Source organism: Sprattus sprattus (genome assembly GCF_963457725.1).
Source record: "Sprattus sprattus genome assembly, chromosome: 16".
Taxonomy (NCBI): domain Eukaryota; kingdom Metazoa; phylum Chordata; class Actinopteri; order Clupeiformes; family Clupeidae; genus Sprattus; species Sprattus sprattus.
In genome coordinates this window covers 20603095-20626148 of record NC_137914.1, presented here as the reverse complement: position 1 = coordinate 20626148, position 23054 = coordinate 20603095, and the positions used below count along the sequence as shown (strand labels likewise).

At 42.0% G+C, this 23054-nt stretch overlaps 1 protein-coding gene across 1 annotated transcript in view; it reads right to left on the bottom strand.

Moving 5' to 3' along the window:
* Positions 1-22622, bottom strand: part of ccdc30 (coiled-coil domain containing 30) — a 30753-nt gene extending 8131 nt beyond the window's left edge. Inside the window, exons 1-20 of the mRNA XM_080853832.1 lie at positions 22228-22622; positions 21669-21854; positions 21119-21239; positions 20710-20900; positions 19446-19535; positions 19168-19251; positions 17975-18128; positions 14242-14357; positions 13058-13132; positions 12857-12921; positions 8808-9000; positions 8565-8651; positions 8325-8450; positions 7931-8068; positions 7369-7547; positions 6707-6962; positions 6180-6302; positions 5713-5883; positions 3212-3421; positions 32-189 (exon numbers count right to left, since the gene is read on the bottom strand). Of these exons, the coding sequence (XP_080709958.1) occupies positions 32-189; positions 3212-3421; positions 5713-5883; positions 6180-6302; positions 6707-6962; positions 7369-7547; positions 7931-8068; positions 8325-8450; positions 8565-8651; positions 8808-9000; positions 12857-12921; positions 13058-13132; positions 14242-14357; positions 17975-18128; positions 19168-19251; positions 19446-19535; positions 20710-20900; positions 21119-21239; positions 21669-21854; positions 22228-22233 (2729 nt within the window). The 5' untranslated portion in view covers positions 22234-22622. The remainder of the gene's footprint in view (positions 1-31; positions 190-3211; positions 3422-5712; positions 5884-6179; positions 6303-6706; positions 6963-7368; positions 7548-7930; positions 8069-8324; positions 8451-8564; positions 8652-8807; positions 9001-12856; positions 12922-13057; positions 13133-14241; positions 14358-17974; positions 18129-19167; positions 19252-19445; positions 19536-20709; positions 20901-21118; positions 21240-21668; positions 21855-22227) is intronic.
* Positions 22623-23054: the final 432 nt, after the last annotated feature.

Sequence of the window (23054 nt, the reverse complement as noted above, 5' to 3'; positions counted from 1 at the left end):
GAACGAGGAGGAGGGGTTCAGAAGGCCTCACCTCTGCAGCTGCTCCTCCTGGAGCTTGGCCCTGACAGCGGACAGGCTGTCAGCCAGGTCTCTGCTCTCCCTTTCCATCTTGGACGTCTCTCCGGCCCGCGCCTCCTCCAGGCGGAGCTGGTGAAGGGTGTTCTTCATCTGCTGCTGGAGCTCCAGCACCTACAACAGCAGCAGAAAACATACATCTGAACACACCGACCTTGGGCCGAGAGAGGGAATGTTACATGAAGCCTGTATAAGGGTGGTAACAAATGTTTCAACATAGAAGGTTCTAAAAAGGTTAAAGTGAGGCAGATAACCTGAACAATTGAGCATTTTGTGATAAAAGCGGGAAATTTGGTACAAATATAGCCAAATCATGAATTTTCAATAAGGAGCCGTAGGAGCCATTTTTCAAAATGGTCGCCGGTGCCAGAGTTTTCAGATCAATTCTCTTATTATTATGGGATATAATATGAAGTTGATGATCTTGTTAGTTACATTTAGTCACCATACATAGTTCTTGGAAGTTTTCACATAAAAACCTTTTTAAAATCAATACAATTTCAAGATGGTAGCCATGATGAGCATGATATTGTAATTGCAATAAAGTTATGTATATTGCATATGATTTGGATGATTTCCATATTTTGTGATGCAGAATTAAAATCAGCAATATAACATTAGCCCAGAATCTTTTTTTGTTCTCACAAACCAAGACCATTTACTTACAGCTTTCAAGTGACATGTTGGTGTCACCTCCAAGTTTGAATTAATTGGCGAGAGATGACTTGACTGTTGCAACAAACCTTGTGTTCATATTTGTCATATGCTCTAAGTAGGCTTACAAGTACATAGATACAATTTAAATCCAAAACTTAAATTAAGAAAAACACTTTAAATATTTTTTTCCCCTATTGATACCCTGTTTTACAAATAGTTAACGTGCTAACGCGAGTTCGAACTTAGGTTGTTGTGCAATCTTACTTTTAAAGACACAGAACTTCTAAGGAAACTAAGTGCAGGGGACATGGTGGCCCTGAAGCTTCATATCACAACAATGCCTTGTAGGTCTTTACAATCGAGCCAAAAAAGCCAGCCATGACATACATGATGACTGCCAGAGAAAGGTAGCATTGGCCTCTACAATTGTGAAATTGAAAACAAAATCCCTGTAGATGAGGCTGTGAATACCTCATGGGCTGCCTTCAATGCTGCCAGCCAAAAAGTAGAAGCTTGTGTCAGTTCTAACATTGCAGTCCTTCCAATGTTTCAGGAAAGTGCTCACTCTGTGGCCATTGACTTGAAAATCCAGTTTGTGTGGCCTGATAGATATGGTGAAGACAAGTGGTTATGTTTGGTAGGCTGCCCATTGAGATAGCAATACTGAAAATGCTGGGGAACTGGTTACAGGGAAGTGGTTGGGTTGAGGTGTTTTGCAGGCTGACATCACATCTGTGGGGATAGCTGAATCCTTCCTCAAAGCAGCCCATGTGTCTCGCCCAGGAGGGCTTATCGAATCACTGCAGCAGCTCTTAAAAAACATTTAGCAGCAACCAGTATGGCCAAACACGACTGATGGGGTTCCTCTAAACTTTGAAGCTTGGTGTCAACAGAGAGTGGAAAACTACCGGCAATTTCAGTACCGCACAATGTGCAGTCAATCCCCAAAACAAAGAATGCCCTAAAGGAGCATGTTAAGAGGGAAGTCTACCAGGGAGGCCATGTGTGGGGTCAGATTCTGGTATCTACACAAGAGCTACCTCCACCCTGTAAATGGGGCTGGTCAAAGACATCTGAGGGTCATTTACATTAACATTAGATCATTTAGCAGACGCTTTTATCCAAAGCAACTTACAAGGATGTATACAATGATGGCACACTGCACATCAGGAGTAATTAGGGGTTCAGTGTCTTGCTCAAGGAAGCTTCGACAGGAAATTGTCCCTTATCTTCCCTCATAAAACAGAAGGAAACTTTCTAAGTAGGCTTAATGTTAGAATTACCATCTGAATTCAGCAGAAAATTCAGCAGACTTATTTGTGCTATACTTTAGTAACTGCCAATATATGGCAAAAATGACTTACTAGATCAACAATCTTAAACATTAATTAACACGTCCGAAAATTAATCCTGAAAAATGGCTCCCACGGACGCCATATTGAAAATTCATTATGGCCTGATATCAAAAAAATGTTGGACTATCTTTGGCTATATGTGTGCCAAATTACTAGCCTGACGATGTCATACTCATAATTCTAGTCAGAATATGAGTCTGATACTGAACTATTGGGCTGTGATTATGGGGCGTGTTTCAACGAACCAGGGGGAAAAAATGCCTCCGCTCAATTGGATACCTAGAACCAATCAGAGCAACGTAGTATGACCATCTGATATATTAAAACTTTAACCTGATCCCGTAGGAAGGACGGCAAAAACATCTTTTCGATCGACAAATGCATTGATCACGTTTCTCTGTTCCTCTTTCAAAATGAATGCATTGTCAATATATGCCTGCTCACGTTACTAATTAGCAGCAAGGATTTGTGGTGTAAGCGTTAGCAATGACCTAACAATAATGGTCTAGAGCGTTTCAGTTAAGACATACAATCCTCGGCAACATTCGTGTTGCACATATACAACTAACCGAGTCAATGTAGACATAAAAAAGTTGTGAAGGTAGCATAAATTACATAAAATATGCCCAACTTACAAGCCGGATACGCCGCCATCTTGAGAGGATTTTGAATCTGCCGCCATCATCTGTCCATCATCGTATAAAGCCCGCCCTGACAATTTGATTGGTCCGGCTTTATCCGTCCGATGAAACTCTCTCCCAACTAGCTCAGAGCCAGACCAAATCTCCCTGACCAAACATTTTGTGGGCGGGGTTTGGGCTGGTATCCAGGCTACCAAATTACACGCTTTAATCACAAATGCATAATTCTTGTGAGCTAAGCCGCCCCACTATTAGTAATTATCCACAACTTTTCTTCTCCTCGCTTGTTTGTAATCGGCCATACTGTTCTCAGTCATATTCGTTATCAGTCAACTGAAGAACTCCTACATAGATTTAACATAAGACTGTTATGTGGTATTTTTATGGTCAGATCATGGCCTTAGCCTATCACACAGCTGAAGGTGGTACACACGTTTTCCAAAAGAGATATAAAGCTTTAGTATATGCATGTATTCTTCTTGCCTTCTTGTCGGCAGCGATGAGACGGCTCCTCTCGGCACAGAGCTCCTCCTGCAGGCTGCTGGTGGAAAGGCGGCTCTGGGAGCTGCGTGCCAGCTGGAGCTCCAGCTCTCTGCTCTTCTGCTGCAGGCGCTCCAGTTCCACTGCCTGCCCTCGCTCAGTCTGCTCCAGCTTGCTCAGCTTGGCCTGGGCCTGCTTTAGCTCTGCACACACCTGCACATCCACAACACCTGCTATCAACCACAGACTTGAACACATCCACAACACCTGCCATCCACCCCACCACTTAGTACTTCCACAACACATGCTATCAACCACAGACTTCCAGGGATTTTCCTGGGTAAAAATGGGTCTTCGGTGCTCAAAAAAATATATTGGCGCGCTACCCACACACAGTCTGTGTAACCGAGTCTCCTTATTAGCAGACATCTATGTATTTTTTTTTTTATCATTTCATAAATAATGGAGGCTATGCTTGAGGAAATAATTTTGCTTCCCCTTAAGATTCCAATAATAGATTGAAAATAGTGCTATCATGTATGGTTCAAAGATTTATATGCAAACTACTTAAATGTATATCAACCAGTGCACGTCGGGCTGGCCCTCGCAGCGGAACGACAGTTTAAAACCGCACCGGTTTATCATTTAGCAATATAGTACTATAGCCCTCACCGTCAACTTCAAGGCAGCAGCTGCCACCAATGGTGTCTGCGTTGGAAATCGTTAATCAAACTTTTGTCAGCATTTTGAGTGGATATTTCATTTGCATTTCTACAGGTGTATTCGTGCACGTCTGGCTGGCCCTTTCAGCGGAACGACAGTTGTAAACTGGTTGTAAACTGTCGTTCCGCAAACGGCTTAGGCGCGTGCCCAAATTTTTTCTATGCAGGAAAAACCCTGACTTCGACAATTCCACAACACCTGCCATGCCATCAACCACACCCCTTAGTACTTCCACAACACTTGTTAGGAACCACACACACCAGTACTCATCCACACACACACACACCTGCTATCATGTGCACACATTCACAAAATCTGTTTTCTTCTGCACAACTGAACTTCGCCACCACACCTGCTATCGACAACACACCTGCACACACTCCTCACAACATCCACGGAGAACTACACACCTGTACACATCTACCGCACCTGCTAAAACACCTGCACATCAACCACACGCATCCAAAATACTTGTAGTCATAAACCTGTTAACGTCCATAAGACCTACTTTCAACTGCACACATCAATTACACTTGTTCATAGGCATAAACCTGGGCCCCGTTCGGCGTAGGGCTGAAGCTAAGTTAATCAATTGTCCTTTAAGCACCTTACGTTTAGCGAGCTGATTGAGAACAGGATATATCGGCTCGTCAAAGGCTGGTCTTTTCTAAATCATGTGGTTAATGTCAACCAGGCTAAACTTATCAGGGCAATTGCGCGTGCATGTCCTACTTCAAAAGGCAGGAAAGGTCCATCACCAAAACAATGATATTCTAACGGTATAATGGTTCTAAACTCCAAGAAAAGGGCTCTTTTTTCCTCCGCTGGCGAGCAGGAGATGAACATGAACGCTTATGAAGAATACAAGACCATAATCATGGCTAAATTCAACACTGCCACCGCTGTGAGAGCAAGGCAAGAAACGTTGTGTGAGGATGTCTTTTGGCTGATATCTATGTATGAATGCGAAACAGCAATAGTGAGATCTGGGACAGAGGTTTAAGCTGTCGGTTAGACACTGCAAGATTGTAGTTTTACATTTCCTTGCAAGTCGCTTTGAATAAAAGCGTCTGTTAAATGACTAAATGTAAATGTATTAATAACAAATGTATAATTTGAAGCAGTGAAAATAAAGTGTGTACAGTATTTCTCTCTATTCTTATCATGAGTCCACCTTTATCATTTTCTACAATAATGATATGCTACGGTGTACTCATAACACTGTCATATAATTATGAGTGCTTTGTTTTCCGCATCGCCAACACTACAAAAATGTACCACTTGCAAAAAAAGCGCAAAACAGTCAATGTTCGATTCGGTGTTTGCAATAAATGACTCGAGAAGGTCTTGTAAATGAATTATTCCTTGTCAACTGAATCGGTAGCGCTCATACAAGAACTCATCATGATGGAATAATGGATCTTGGCATCGCAAATAACTCTCTCCCTACGCTAATTTAACTCTCTAATATCGGTCAATGGGATTCCTCCCTTTTCTGGGGGTGTGGGAAGCTTATCCAGCTACACTTAGGTTAGCCTGCGCTGGAGCAGGTTAGTGCTAATTGATATGTTACTATGGTGATTTATCGAAAGTTAAGGTTTAATTTTAGCCTGAAAATTAGCTTGCTAAACCGCTTAGCGAGCTTTGCCGAATAGGGCCCAGTAGACAGCCACATCACCTGTTCGTAAGCATGAACCAGGGGCATGTTCAATCTGAAAACAGTATGCAACAAGGTTTCCAGGTTGAACAACCGGCCTCTGCCTTTTGTGGAGGCGGTCTACCTTGAGCTTCTCCTGATCCAGCAGAGCGTTGTGCTTCTTGAGGTCCAGGTTCTTCTCCCTCTCGTAGCGTAGCTCGCGCTCAGCCGAGGTGAAGAGGTTCTGGGTGCGGGCCAGGTCCTGCCTCAGCTGCTTGCTCTCCTCACTTTTCTGCTGCAGAACCGAATCTTGGGACTGTTGGACAACAATGTCAAAAGATGAGGAGAAACAAACTTTCTAGGAAAACTTTCCCGAAAACAAAATAAATCCCATCCCACAATCTTAAAAGGGACAATGTTCAAAAGCCATGGAACACTACTCAAAAACTTCACATGATCTTGAAATGATTACTCAGGTATACAAGCCTTTGAGAAAATTGCCTGCGTGATGTAAATAACCAAAAGGACCAAAACAAAGGTCAGAATTGTTGCAGAGATACTGTCACAACAATTTTAGACTTGTTTGTGTGTGTGCATTTGTGTGTTTCTAACCTTTGATCGGGCATGTGCCTCACTAATTTGAGCCTGCAGAGCGAGCTGGTGTTGGCTGGCCAGCTCCCTCTCCTCCTCCAGAGTAGAGTGCAGGCCACTTATCTCCAGTTTCAGAGACGCCAGCTGGAAGACCACCACAACAACTCATGACACACCACACAAGCTCCCCATTAGCCCACATACCACAATCACATACCAATGAAATATTCAGGATGTCAACTCATAACAAGAAATCCGGTCAGGGACCATATCAGTATTTACTCATCATTTTCCCAAACTTCCAAAACAGGGTATGCTTCCAGGAAAGTGCTAATAAATGGCATGTCCTGTCAAGCAAGCAGTTTGTCTATATTTTCCATCTACAAATTCTCTTACTCAAAAAATTGAGAATTGAGTACTAAACTGTAGATCAACATCCTGTCCCTGTTTTATATGTTGCTTATTCTTCTATCCAGTATGTTTGGAAGGTTACACACGCAAGCGAGGATCATGTTTTTCTCCTGCTGTCGTTCAAGACCTCCTCCCACCTGACTGACCCCCTCCTCCTGCTGACTGGCCCCAGAGGCTGGTCTGGGCTCTCCCTCTGGCTTGGGCCTCCTCCCCTCCAGCCAAACCTGCTGCTGCTGCTGCTGCTGCTGCTGCTGCTGCTGCTTCCTCCTCACGTGCTGGAGCTCCAGGTCCAGCCGCTGCCTCTGCCCCTCGGCCTGGAGCCGCAGCTGGGCCTCCTCGCTCAGTTCCCTCTGGAGCGCCAGCACCTGCCGGTTCCTCTCCGTCATCTCGCTCCTGGGGGGGGTGGCACAAGTCGTATAGAGTTTCAGTATGCAGAATTACAGGTGAATGAGGTCATGCAATCGGACTATGTTACAGAGGCCTAATTGCCCATAGTAGTACTTGCTTTGTGGAGGGCTTTCAGGCCATGTTATGTTTGCCGAAGCAAGAGAATATTTGTTTAGAAGGTAGCCTTTATTCATTCGTTGTTTGGAGTCTTTGTCTACATCTAGCAAGCTATTAATTATAAGCTAGGGAAATACACTTCATACATTTGATGTCAACACCAGGACCCAGGAGACACTATGCTCTACTCTCTCTACTTGCTCTACAAGCTGAGCTCTGGAAGCCGTATTGAGAGTTTTATAATTACACAGGTGGTTTTGGATCCTCATGATGTTCAATTTATAAAGATGTTTACTTAAGTGTTCTGTGCTCTTTCTCCAGACTGGACAGCTCCGCCTTTGATCGCTCCAACTGGGCCGTAAGCTCAGACACCTGTCCCCTGCTCTCTCTCAGGTCCTGCTGGGCCAAGCTGTTCTCCACCTGAAGGGCCAGGTCACTCTTAAGACGATCATGAGCGCGTTCCAACTGTGCCACCTGCAAACAATGCAAATCAGTATGAGAACATACCATACACCATTTTGCCACATTCATTTTATTCTAAATGACATGCAAATTAACTGTAACTGCATGTATAAATGAAAATAGAAATTCATGTTATTATATGTTAAAATCAATCTTACTGTGGATTGTTAACCAAAATATTTCTCTTGGGGGAATATAGGGAATTAATTTTAAAGCAGTTAAAGTTTCTAATGCGATTTAAGTAAGGGATAATGTATAGACCACCAGTCATTTTTGAAACATAAATCTCGACAGGACAAACAGGATCCTGAACGTTGGGATGGCCCATTAAATACAATGGAACATCCTGCAGCATTCTGAAGAGCCATATAGTAATGTGATTTAACACGCTTCACCTTGTCCTCGAGAACTCCCTTCTCGCCTCTCACTTGCACAAGCATCTGGCTGAGGGCTTTGGCTTGCTGACACTTGGCTCGTAATGACTGCACCTCTGACCTCAAGGCCTTCAGCTCTTCCTGATCCCTATGAAGGATCTGAGGAGAAAAACAAGTTGGTTTCTACCCACTTCCTGAAACTGTGTCAAATGGCAGATTATGTTCATTTTATAATGTGCTTGAAAGCTTGCTGCCAAAACAGGAAGCCAAGTCAGCAAAGACCCAACAACTAAAATCCAATAATAATTCAGTAATGTTATATGTTAAAGGGTATAATGAGTTAGTGTGTTACTGAATGAGTAAATTAAGCTATGTATACACTACACCACATGTGTACACTACATGTATAGACTACCTCTTTGTCTTTCCTGAGGGCAGTCTGTGCAGCCGTCAAGTCCACCTCAAGCTGCTTTCTCCACTTCTTCTCCTCCTCCAGCCGACTCTCCAGAAATGCCACCCTCTCCCCAGAGGCATCTTTCTGCTGGTCAGTGGGGTGAGAGGGAGGCCAGGTTATTCCAAAGACTCACCAGAGAGACCCCTTTCAACTCTCCGTGGCAGAGCACCCTGTGCTGGGCGGTTGAGTGGACAAACTCACCTGCTGGGAGTTGACATTTCCTTCCTTTCCGGGAGCCAAAGCTGTTAGTGTTGGCTTCTTGCTTAGTTCTACCTCCATGCTTTTGATCTGTAGGGGAAGCCAGGGCAACAGCAATGATGGTCGACTACATCAGCCACAAAATACAGTGATCAACAAATGTGCACGAGGTGAGCAATGTTGACTCTTACATCATCCCATGCAGCAAGTGACTAAAACTCTAACAGTCTTTCCTCGAGTCCTCACCTTCCTCCTAAGACCCTCCACTTCCCCCTCATGCCGCTCACGCTCCTCCTTGCTTGTGTTCTGCTGCTCCCCGAGAAGCGCCTCCAGCTCCTCATTCCTCTCCACCAGCTCCTCCTGCTCGCCCTGCAACTTCTGCAGCCTCCTCTGCACCTCCCGCAGACGACACTCCTGGTCCTCTGACTCCCGCCGGCACCTTCCACCCACCAGATTAGACAGGATTAGGCCAAGAGTGCACTACTCTGGCACGTATAAATGCCAAATTCCCTGGTATTAGTTTCTGTAAACGTGTGGTCATACTGATAGGGGGGATAGAAGTTCTCCCTTCCTTTTCAATGAGGACAAATAAGTTAATGTGTGCTTAGTTGGTGATGGGTTCATGTTAGAGGTAGAATTAACAGCAGCTGTATTTTCATTCCTTCTGCCTTTTAACAGTTTGTTTTCTGAGGGACTGGCCAAAGGTAACCCATCTAGGCCATTAACATACAGTACATGTTCCAGACATAGCACTGTGTGTGCGCACACCAGAAACTGGATCACTTGAACGCAAAACCTCTAAACTCAGAGGAAGTAGAATTACCTACTTAACTTGCCGTCCTAGCCTTTTAAACAGTGCAGTTGACGTATTTAATCTAAACCCCTCAAAAAAAGTTCGGAAACGTTTTTTCGGCCGATTATTCCTCCCCTTCAATAATGCCAATTGGTATTGTATTTGATATCGTTGGAATGCCTGATTAGTCACCTTTACAACGAGGTACAACTTGTAAGGATCGTGCATTCATGGAATGAGCAACACAACAAAAAATGTGCCAAAATCCCCTGAGCTTCAAGTGCTGGCAGGTGTATGCCAGTCACAGGTGTGTGACTGGCACCTGAGTGGCACCTAAGTGACAGCACTTGTGTGCATGGGTCCTGCCACTTTGTTGAGTTTGTGTGTGCTCCAAGCATAAACATGCAAGCATAAACATTCAGGATAAGTGCAATAGGGCAACTGGAAGCTGGTGTTCCAGTACGCATAGTGGCAGCATTTTTTGGTGTCAGCCCTGGTACCATTTCCAAACTTAGGACCAAGTTCTGTGAGACTGGTGAAGTCAAAGACAGACAACACACCAAGAAGACCGGTTCTTCATCCTTGCTTCACTGAGGAACCGTAGGCTTTCTTCCAGATTTACAGGCACGATTTGTAACCACAGATACCACAGATAAATCTCTGATCTGACGGTGAGGAACAGACTGCACATCAGGCTTTTAGCTAGGATTTTTTGAGGGGGGGTCCATTTTGTAATTGAACCTAACGTGGCAAAGCCCCGGTGACCCAGCAAAACTAGGGGGGTCTGGGGGCATGCTCCCCCATAAGATTTTTTTTTGAAAATAACCTTTTAAATAGTGTCCTCTAGTGGGTTTAAGGAAGATAAATTAACAAATTTAGATGTATTATATGGCATAAACATATTGAAGACATCCGCTGAGATTTTGTTTTGGATATGTGTGAAGCAGGAGCACACTGACCTGGGAGAGAAAGCTTAGGGGCAGCTATACCCTTTGCCTCCACATATTTATGTGAGAACTCCTTCTCTGCAATGACTGTGATCAAAACAAAGCATTGAAACAGACTGTGCCTGGAGAAGAGCCTAATCAAAGCAGTTGCCTCCCTTTTAAAAAAAAAAAAAAAAACCTTTTAAATAGTGTCCTCTAGTGGGTTTTAGGAAAAGAAATTAACAAATGTAGATTTAAAATATGGCACAAAAATAAAAATATTGGAGACATCCGCTGAGATAGGTGCTAATTATAGTTAATGTCAGATATCCTCTGTTCAATTTTCAAACTCCCTCACTATATGACTTTTTGCTCGAGCAATATTCCATGACAAATGATACGATGCCAACGTGACCGTTTCAGAGTACTTCGTTCATAAAAAAAAAAAAAAGTCTGTTTCTCTGACTGACGTTTCAATTCAAAGTATGTACCTTGTGCTTGCACAGCTCTTTGCCTTCAGGAACTCCTGGGCTATATGTTAGCATTGTGTGTGGAGAGAAGGCGCTGTCAGGCGCTCCAAGTTTGAGGCTTTAAAATGCGACAGTGACGTGTCGCAAATAATTCCTTCCATTCAGGCAAGAACGTGCGGTGTTTATCTTCATATTTTCGTTTAGCTTTACGCTTTGCTAGATCCATGGCATTCTTTCAGTAGCGACTGCTAGTTTGGCTAGTAGTAACTCTCTGCGACTGGGTGCACACATTAGAATGTTTCATGTTTGGAACATTAACGTTACTTGAAGACATCTCTCAAGATCGCGTGATGACACAATATACATGAATAGATACCCCATTCAAATCGGAAAGCTTTTTGTCTGTATTTCGTGCAAAATATGCATTTTAGATGTTTATTTTACAATATGAAAATTCTGTACACCAAGAGAAAAGTCAGTGAGCACTCGCGCTGGAGCCGAGCCCCACGTCAGCCGGCAGAGAGGAGTTTACATCCTCTTCTTCTAAAGAGTATTTGGGATAAATAAAAAACAGTGCATCAGCAAAACTGACTGAAGAGTTAAAAAAAAAAAAAAAAAACCTGATCCAACAGCCCTTGACAGATTGTACAATTTAGACAGATAAATTAATTATTTTCTGTAGGGGCACTTGGACAGCACAGACCTCCGCAAAGGTCAACAGATATATATATTATATATATGGGCCATTCTACCGAATTCGTGTAATATGCAGTCCCTCAACAATAAAAACTATTTACAAAACAATGAGGTATTTAGGCATAGATATTTAATTAGAAAATGTTATGGTCTATATAAATCCAATGCATTACATGAGATAGTGATAAGCTAAATATATACAAAATCATCATTTATAGGGGACTTTCTATTGGGAAGTAGCTGTCCCCAACCCTGACATCTAAATTTCAATGCCTTTAAATAACACTTTTCAATTTTTTTTGATTTTTTTCAATGATTTAATTTCAAAGCTCTTTATGATTGGATTGAAACAGAACATGCAATATTTAGATTTATTGTGGGTTTAATTTTTAAATCAATTTACTATACTCAAAAAATCATGTCCCTAGTTTTCATGTCACTACCGAAACACAAGAGTTTTAGTCCATTGGCTGAGCCTGTGTTTTAGCCACGACTCTGCATTTTTGACCATGCAGTGACACTGCATCTCTGTCCCTCATGGTTGAATGGTAAGTAGCTAAATCCCATAGTTTTTATATGAATGTGTTCCAAAGTCTGAAAATCGACGTGTAACCTTAAGAATTGTCACTACCGAAACGCATGTTTTCTTTCATTGAGTAAACCTTTTGGGGTTTCATGGAAAATCTTATGTTTGTATGTGTGTTCACCTCTTCAAAGATGTGTTTGCAAGCCGTGTGCAGGCTAGAATTCTTTATTTATGCTTAAAGTTAGCTAGAATTGTCACTACCAAAACAGTCACTACCGAAACATATGGTAGTGACCAGATGATTTCGGTAGTGACAAAATGAAATGGTTGTTCAGTAGTTCAGTAGTTCAATCCCATAATTTTTAAATAAATGTGTTGTGTGGACTAAAGGGCGGCCCAGTGCACCTTTTGGATGATTTTGGGAGAGAAATGAACATCCATCCAACAGTGCAGTCACTACCGAAACAGTGCAGTCACTACCGAAACAGATAAATTGAACTTGAAAATTTGGTAAAAAAATAATTTCTATGGATTTCATTGTGAAAACCTTCAAGAAATATTTGTAAAAATACTCTTCAGAGAAGGGAAGGAAACATAATCTGAACAGGTCAATAATAATACTTTTTTACTATAGTAAATGTGATGTTTCGGTAGTGACAATTTTTGGAAGAGGAAAAACATTCCAACACATTCTGAAAATACAATATAAAACTTGACTGTTCTTTTACTAGATATGTGTACTTTAGATATGGTACAATATACATACGGACAAAGTTTTGGGAATAAACCATAAAAAAATTCAAAATATATCCGGCATGACATTGCATCAATTCGGTAGAATGGCCCATATACAAAAAAGCCCTGGTCCAAAGTGTCTGTGATACCTGTTATGAACTTCCTGATTTTCAGATGATGCCAAAGAACCATTAACTCGATCTGCATCACCACCCTATTGGGAAAAGCATAAGAGCGGTGAGGGTAAGCATACTGGCAAGACTACTACTAGTATGTTACTATACAGTTAGTCACTAATGAAAACCCTTTTCTGTTGGGATATAAACTACTTTTAGATTTGTCCTCCACACCTGTCTGAGATGCAAGGGAGAGTGATCTGCTGAGATTTGGGGCCCATAACTCAAGGCAGCCTTTGGCACTTCAACCTATGAAAGACAGAGCTTTATGAGTGACAAGACCACTGGATCACATCTGTGTGAGTGTGACTATGACCAGAAGCAGTGACTACGTCTCTTCAGTTTATGAGCTAAATACAACAGGTCTCTACAGTTCATGAGCTTAATCAACAGGTCTCTACAGTTTATGAGCTTAATCAACAGGTCTCTTCAGTTCATTAGCTAAATCAACAGGTCTCTTCAGTTTATTAGCTAAATAGATTTTTTTTGGTTATTTGCAGATAAAGCTGCTATGTTTTGTCGTGGAAAATTCTAAGAGTTCTCAAGAAACTTCTCAAGGCAAATAGGTATGAATATACTGAACAGTTTAATTCAGAGGAGATAACTACTGCTGAGCTGGTCCATGGAGCATCTCAAAGAATCTAAGCATATTGCAAGAGCAATCAAGTAGAAAACCCAACCAACAAGTCCCCATGCCCCCTTTATATTGATCAAATCAACCCTTGCTCTGCCCCGTTCCTGGTTTCATTTGCGTCTTATTTGTGTCATTTGACTCGATCACACCGAGATGGAAAACAATAGGTACATCTATCTTAACAATGTGCATATTAAACAGTTTGCTTTGTCTACGTCAACAGACTTAGCCACCTCAAGATGCACGGTGTTTCCTGTGATAACAGGTGCCTCGGTTTTTTCAGACATGGTGTCTTGACATTGTCTGCCTTGTGGCTTTTGCAGAGGCGTATGGATGAGTCGGTCACCTCGCCATGACCACTATGTGTTTTTTTTAGAGAAGGCATGTTTGCCACGTGATTTATCATAAAAGGTATCTTTGCAAGGGGGTTTATAAGAAACGGCATGTCTGCCTCATGATTTCTCGGAAATACTATCTGCGCACCTGGTTTATAAGAAAAGGCCTGTCTGCCATATGATTTCTCCAAAAAGGGCCCTTCTGCCTAATGGCAGCCTCTTCAGGAGCTATGTATAACTGCTATCTCTTATTTGTTGATGAGATGTCCATGTTCCAGTACCAGCAATACACACATTAGTCAAAAAAATACAGTCATAAGTAGATAAAAATAAGGCAGTTTGCATGTGCATAATGACAGTGGAGTACAATTTTATATATTGTTTTTCACCATTTCCAGAAGGCCTTTTCGCTCAGTGTCCAAGCAGCGAACACGACCCCTGAGGATTCCAATCTCCTCATTTAGCCTTTCGTTTTGGTCTTTGGCCTTCTGCAGTTCGACCACATCTGCAATATAACAGTGCATATAAATCATATATTTTTTTCTTGAATTTAACTAAAAAAGTGACACCTTCATATATTTTAGAATCATTACACATAAAGTGGCCTGTTTCAAGCCTTTTTGTTTTAATCTTGAAGATTATGGCTTACAGCTCATGGAAATCAAAAATCCAGTATCTCAAAATATCAGAATAAAGAATTTAAAATACAGAAATGTCCACCTGAGAAGAGCTCTAATCAGCTAGTTAAGTCCTTTTGCACAAATGACTGCCTTTTGGTTAAATCATCAAGATTAACATAAATCAAGCACTTCACATTAGATTTAACTGATATGTTCACTTTTCATAACCGTCATGCCCAAAGAATAAATTGCTTCACTTCATGCAGAGGATTACCAGTAGGGTTGGGTACCGAGAACCGGTACCAATACGGCACCGGTTCCATACAACCGATACCTACCCGGACCGAAATGCAACGCAGATTTCGGTGCTTCCTTTCGGTGCCTGAGCAGATAATTTTTTATTTATTTATTTTTTAATTAAAATTTTTATAATTTAACAAAACTAGCGATAGCTAACGAGAAGTAACGTTAGTGGCGTAGATCTTTCTGAGTACGATCTGTATACTTTTTTGTGTTGATAACAGATTTCGTGGGGCACATATAAAACTGCTCCATCTCCCAATATAGACTCTCGCCTGTGTCGCTCACGCTGCATTCCGTATGGGACTAGTGGAAACGGGATTTGTGTTGAGGAGTTGCCATGGTAATGGGTTGACTTGCGTGTGGTTTCGGTTTCAAGATAAGTGTGGTTGTTCTAAGCAGAAGTTGGATACGCTTTATTAAACGGAGAGCTACCGTCTCATCCAAAGATATTCCTTCTCAATGTGAGTTCTTAAGAGAGCACTAACTTGGACGCTACAATAACATTGCAACAGTCTGACAGCGAAGAGCAGGCAGCCTTGCACAGAGCAAGCACAAACAGAGCTAGCCATCAATATAACGGAGAAAATGTCGAAAGGTAAACGATCAAAAGTGTGGCTGTATTTCGCACAAAAAGATTCAAACAAAGCGACGTGCAGCATATGCAACGACAAAATTGCGTGAAAATGGGGGAGAGAACTCAAGAGGCCCTGAAGCTAAACTTTTAAAGGGGCAGTACACATTCACGAAACCAGTGGGTTTAAATAAATGCAAACTAATTAATATTTGTTTTACTCTGAAGGCAAACATGCTCATATTTCTGCAAAAGTATTACTGAAGTGTGAAGTGTGTGTACAGAGTGTATGATACAGATACAGATGTATTTATTTATATTTATTTAAGTATACTGTAAACAGTTGTAATAAGTTAATATATTGTTCATAGTTTGAAGTTAAAAGGTTTGAAGCCAAGTGTTTTGTATTTATTTTTATTTATAGTATACCTCAAACAGTTAATATATTGTTAAATTTAAAGAAAACTATTTGCCTTGGCAATAAATAAGCCTAATGTCTTTAATTAAAAAAAAAAAAAAGTATCGGTTCTGGCACCGTTTAGGCACCGGTATCGTTTTAAAAGTATCGCTTATGTACCGGTATCGGAAAAAACCCAAACGATACCCATCCCTAATTACCAGTCATTCATTCATTTATTTATTTTCAGAAATTTGCATTAAATCTCTCTCTTTCTCTATCTATCTATTTCACACACACACACACACACACACACACACACACACACACACACACACACACACACACACACACACACACACACACACACACACACACACACACACACACACACACACACACACACACACACACACACACACACACACACACAGATGAAGGGACCGGTATTCATAGTTAATAAGGATATGCCATAGTCAATAATTCCATCTTATTTATACCTAGTATAAATGTTACTTTTATTAGCATGTTAGCATTTCTGGGTGAGGACTCTTTGGTTTGACCTCAGGACGGAGGTGAGAAACCCCTTCCCCCTCCGGGTCAAGACAAAGAGTCTGCAGCCATGGCCTATTTGAATAGATGGTTACACCCCTAAACATTATGTATATAACAGCCTGTCCTTTAAGGAATAGGCAGATTATCTTGAGGCGAAGCTCCGGGCGAGTGGAACTCAAGCTTTGTCTCACAATGATGGCCATCATTGTTCAAGAATAAACCTGGATCATGACTGACAAATCCACGACTGAGTCTTCCAATATATGGTATAAATCTAGATACTATCACAGACCACAAGCAACATGTTGTGTTCTCACAGTCAGACTAATGCGACCTGCGCTCACCCACTTCCCCTATGGAGAAAGCTAACGGTCTGTATGTGGGTTGTAACACGCTGCCAGACACGGGGGAATGCATTGTAGGGTGTTGCGTAGGTGATGAAACAAAAATAATTGAGAAATGTGAGACTGAACAGTCGCAATCGGAAGACGGCGCAGATGCAGAAAGCTGTCGCCCTCACCACTCATACGGCAAGTCCTACAATGCACTGCCACCGCGTTGGGAGCCAGACGTCAATTTCAGGCAAGAAAGCGTGAGCCCTTGCCCCACTGTCTGCAGCCTCATCACCTGAGAGTTTGGCTTGCGGCCTGTCTCTCTCCCCTCAAAAAAATGCCAAACGAAAGGGGGACTTAGTAAACAGGGGTTTTCAAGAGAGGTGGGAGGCAGAATTTATGTTAACCGATGTAAAGGGCAAACCTGTATGTCTTGTGTGCGGAGCCAATGTGGCTGTAATGAAAGAATATAATTTAAGACGGCACTATGAAACGAAACAGCAAGACAAGTGCAAACATCTGGACATGAAACAGAAGCTCCAGAAGGTAGATGAGTTGAAAAGAAGGCTGGTGTGACAGCAGAGAGTGTTTGCTAAAGCAGCCCGACCCTTACCAAGGGAGAATTTGTCAAGAACTGCATGATAAAAGTTTGCGACATCGTTTGACCTGATTAAAGGCAAGCATTTTAAATTCTACCTTAAAACTCCTGGACTCTGTATACCATAGTGCTATTCGCTTTGTCACAGAAGACGCTTTCAGGACCCACCATAATTTAAACAAGAATGTTGGTTGGTCCCCTCTAGCAGACAGGAGGGAAAAACACTGTCTTTTATTTGTTAATAAAGCCTAAGTGGAAAAACAACCTAATTATCTCATGTCCCTTTTAAAATTAATCATTAGTCATAACACACGGTCACAGAGCCTCATCTCCCTTGAAATCCCCCTTATCAAAACTTATATAGGTAAAATAGCTTTTAAAGTTCTTTGCTTCCCATAAATGGAACACTGTTCAATAGGACTTGAAACGTACCCAGTATTTGTCTGTCAACCAATTTAGAAGTCTTTTGGAAGCTAAGGATGTGCCTCAGTGCTGCTGTTGTTTTAAATAATTGTCTGTTTTTTTTTTTTTACTTTATTTTACACACACACACACACTCTACCACACCTCATACTATAGACCACAATTAAAACCTTCTTGTGCCTGTGTGTGAACGAAGGTGCATACCTCATCACAAAATATATTTAAATGAATACAGCTTGGAGCTTCTCTTTTTCTCCAACTGCCACTGTATGAGTTTGTGTGTCAGTTGAATAAAGGAGTAAAAAGAACGCTCCAGCCCATACCACAATAGCGCTCATTTTTCCGGAAAGAGTCCAACTCGTCGGTCAGATGGCGGATTTCCCTGTGTGCCATAGTGAGTCTCCTGGACGCCTCCTCCAGGTCCCTCTCCAATCTCTGCTGCTCTCCTCTCTGCTTCAACAGTTCCTCACTGTGGACCTGGGAGAGAGTTCATATGAATTCATCACATACTCATGACTTGGATGTTTTTTTTCAAAAAACATTTTAAAGAGGTATGCCAACAGACATGCTGTTAACTGTGAACTGTTGCTGAACCACCATGCATCCATGTAATTGGTGTGCGATGCAAAAAACCACACTGACCGTAGTCAAGACAAACAGAAGGTGACACGATTAAATATCAGATAATTTAGGAGGTGCAATATGACACAGCTTGCGTGAATGACAAACAACTGACACTGAATGCTCCCAGAGCAAAGCCAGGCATGCCACAGGCCAAAGCACAGTGCACCCAAATGGAGATGTTTCTATCTAAAAACACAATCCATAAGGGACACACAGAGGCATCTCAGGTTCCCAAAACCTCTGTGGTTACCCAGCAATTATTTAAAAGAGAAAGCTCTAATTAGTATTGTGCATACTGGGTCTCATCCACAACATAGAAACCTAGACATTTAACATCATGTTACTATTTTCATGCAATGACGAGGATTAATCTTCTTATCTTAGTTTGTTGTTATAGTGCAGAATGACCACAGGATATACATAAAATCACCAGAATGCAAAAAATGTGTTGAACATAGCAATATTTATTTGGTATTCTATTATTTTCTGTAATATTACAATCACCTTGATCAGAAATAGCTAAGTTTGTTACACTGAATATAAATATGAAGTCTGCACTGAATTGGTGTTTTTTGGGAGGTGATGAAATGTCTGTCAATCTGATGTATTCATACTAGTTCTGATTTTCATCTTCTTAACCTTGATGACAACAAACTGGCACAGAGTTTTGCATTTTCATCCTTAAGGCAGAGAATGTCCTCATGGATAACTAATTCTGAGCTTTAAGCTACATGCATGTGTTGCGAATCAAACACAATTCTGAGTCCTGTCTATGCAAAAAGGACAATCATTAAAACAATGTGAAATGAGACCCATTGTTAGTGAGAACATGCCGTGCCCATGGAGGGAACTGGTGATGGAGGGTTAATTATTTGGCAGAATTAAGACATACGTTGGCACACATTTGTGCTTTCTGTGTCGCCTTGCGCAATCCAAACAGCTTCCTCCAGGGACTGTGGACTTGAGACTGTTGCTCCTTAAGAAGTAAATCAGGGACACACACACAGAGACATCTACGCATCTATAATACTATATATGAGTATTTCTGTATATACTCACTATACAGTGTTATGCTACTGAAACAGACAAGTCAAGTGAGGCAGGTAGCAGAGGTTCTTCAAACAGAGGGGGGACAACTGAAAGGCAGGGGCCATAGAGAGATGTCCTCACCTGACCCATGCTCTCTTGAGCACAGTACATGCTATCCTGATGTTGCCTCAGCTCCTCCCCCATTGTGTGACGGATGTGATCCAGCTCCTCCTGGTGGCCACATGGGGATAAGGCAGGATTTAAACCAATTTACATAATTTACGTTTAGCTTTATTATCAGGCAGTTTATTCAAAGTTGTTCAGAGTTCAGCTGAAATACAGGGTGCAAATACCTTCTAGTAATACAAGCAATGCGTGTCTCTACACTGAACTACTGTTGGCAAAAGTTCCTTCAGCTGTCCTGATGGAACCCTTCAAGATTCTATCTGTAAATCTCCCATAAACGTGATACCTGTCAGAGAACTGCTTGCTTATAAGCTGTGACTACAAAAATCAAAAACATACTTTTTCTTTTAGGTTCGTAGAATAGAATGTAGAAGTTTACATTCCTCATATGATCCTTATATGATCCTTATATGATCCTCATGTGATCATTACTTTCCACTTCTACTTGTACCTTGATCCCATTTAAAGACTCATCAGGTCTCCCTGGCATTTCAGGCTGTCTGACCTTTGTGCTGTCTTGTGCCATCCATTCTCCCATCACGTATTCAGTGGTGCCTTTTACTATGCTTTTAACCTTTCTATTAAGATTTTAAGTGATCAGTGAAGTTTAACTTTTAATATTTTTTTCAACACACCTCACTTCCCTCTAACAGCTTTTTGATAAGTCTTAATTATGAATATAATTACAACTAAGATAGAGAATAGTATACTTTGGTATGACTTTGATCAGCCAGTTTGTTTGGTTGTTTGGCTGGTTTTAAATGCATTTACATGATAAATAAAACTGGAGTTGACTTCTCCGTAAGGAATAATGTCGTCAGTATCGGAAAATAAATCCCGACAGGACAAACAGGACCCTGACGCACAGTGGACTTAAACTAGAGTGAGGGTGGAGTTCCTAGGACTTGAGCCAATGACGGCACTACCATTGACAAGTGCACAGTGGGAGGCACAGGACTACAAAGAGGACCACAGAGATCCAGACCCTTAGTTTCAGTCGTGGCTGCTGTTGATGTTTCAGTGCCCATCTGCCAGGCTTCGCTGTGCTCCAACAGGGTGTGGCACAGCTAGTTTGAATGATGACTACTTTTATAGCATCATATCACAATCTACAAGGGCTGGGGGACCTACACTAGGTGAAGAAGCACAGACCCAATTCAACTGGTACTCCATTCTGTCCATGACACAGAACAGCTGCTCTGTTTCCCACAAGCTCTACCTGCAGGTGGACCTCCCTGAGGTTGCCCGTCAAGGTCTGAGTGTCCAGCTTCCTCTCTGCAGCCTCCAGGCGCTCCAGCAGCGTGGCTCTCTCCACCAGCATGTAGGCCACCTGCTCACTGGAGCTGCTCTGGCTGATCTCCGCCAGGCCCTCCTGCTCCAGCATCTCCACCACCTCTTTGCGCTGAGTGTCTATGATCAGTTCAAGAAAAGTCAAAATACACAGGTCCATCTAAATACAGTAATGTACAGTCAAATAGCTAAGTGGGTTCACTTTACACTGGGAGTCTGTGGATGGTTCTGGAAAAGCAGAAGTAGAGTCAGACAGGTCCATCTAAATACAGTAGCCTACTGTAAAGTCAAATAGCTGGGTGTTGTCCATGGGTACTCATCTCTTCATCCAAGCTCACCTAGCTGGTGCTTCATTTGGGCGAGCTCAGCACGGAGCTGGTCGTTTTCACGCTCGTACTCGGCTGTCAGGGATTCACGCTCCTCTAGCAGGTTGCGGATGTGTTCTACGTAATTCTCCACCTGAGCACATAAAACATGGCCACAGCCTCTGGTGATGGCAGACCATAAAACAAGTACACACAGAGATATGAACAACTTCTTTGCATCAGTGCTCCAAGGCAAACACACCACAGACTTTCAATTATACCACTGATGTCAGGATGTCATCTCATCCAATGTCTGTGTTCTTAAAAGTACTTTGGAATACAAAAGAGTATAGCTGGCTAAATTTAGTAGAGTACTCATCAGCACACGTGGTTAAGATGGGAAGACTGGATTAGATTTCCAGAGCCACTTATCCTGTGACAGCCAGTTTGCACAGGCTTTTCATTAGTCATTCTTTAGAGAAAGGAGTGCTCCTGTCTGCCCACACACACACACACACACACACACACACACACACACACACACACACACACACACCTGTTGCCTGGGAGCCTGTCCTCTTACCTCCTTCATCTCAGTGGCCTGCTGTCTGCGTAAGGTCTGCAGCTCCTCTGTGGAGGTGAGCAGCTCACCCTCACTCTGCACAAGCAGCTGCCACAGGTGGCACAGCCTCTGTTCAGGGGAGGTGTCAGAGGAGACGCCATCCTTCTGCAGACGAAGGGCGATCTCTTCCAGCACATCCATCCCCCCCTATGAACCCATACAAACACAGCTATTTGTCAGCTATTTTAATTTGACACTGACAGGGAAGGGCATTAAAAAGTAGGGTGTTGTTTTGACCGACACTGAAACAAAAGGGGCATTGTGAGACAATGGGCATGCTGTAACCCAGGGAGAAACCTGAGACCTCCTCCCACACATGAAAGAGGTTATAAAGTCTCCAGACAATGCTTGACGTTTGGTTCAAAACCATACTTGTCTAATGGTTTTGAACCAAATCATAAGACTAAAACAGTATGCCATCACTTGCAGCCTGTTGGATTCGGTTAAATGAAACGTCACAGACTAATAACCATGTTCAGACAAAAAATTATATTATTTGTAATTGTAATTGTAACATTACCTCCATGTTCAGATCCTCTTAGTGGCAAAAGCTGAAGTGCCACTTAATGTTTTCATTCCACACTGTTCTTTGGGGAAGTTTCTTGGCGACCCAGGAAAGTGTTTTAAACTTAATCTCGCTCTGTAGTGCAGCTACAATTAATAACTGATATCTACTCCCCATCATTAAGCCTCAGGTTGACACTTAGTGCAGGAGAGTAAGTCAGACGATAAATAAATGTATTAGTATTGGTCCGCAGGCTTAACTAAGTGACTCGACAACGACAAACCATCACATCATATCTGCAAATCATTCTGAAAAGGCAAAACTCTCGGCAATCTCTCAGTGACTTTATACTGAACTATGCTACTAGGTTAACCCTTGTTGGTTAACAGGCAGAAACATAACGTCGTTACAGCTCAGAAGATGTCACGACAATCATGCATGGAAGCTCAGACGTTTTCCTGGAATATTTCCCAGAAAACGACACCTCAATTAAGAGGGAAACGACTAATCAATTTAGTCGACCAGGCAATTTGTGAGAGGAAATACAATTTTTAACAGTTTTAGGCGGATTTCACAAACGTACTACCCTCAAGAGAGTGATAATAGACTAAGTTATCCGTCTTAAATCCCACTATCCATAAGATGCCCATCTACTTAGCTAACTAGCAACCATCCATGTTTTTTTTGGTTTCGTTTTTAAATTAATAATATTTCAAGCTAAGTTTTAATGTTTACAGAAATGAAAGTGGCTAGCCAGAGCCATCTTGCTAACTAATGTAAAGACAAAATACACAACTTCAACAAGACAGACATCTGCCACCCTGGCTAATAAGCTAGCGACA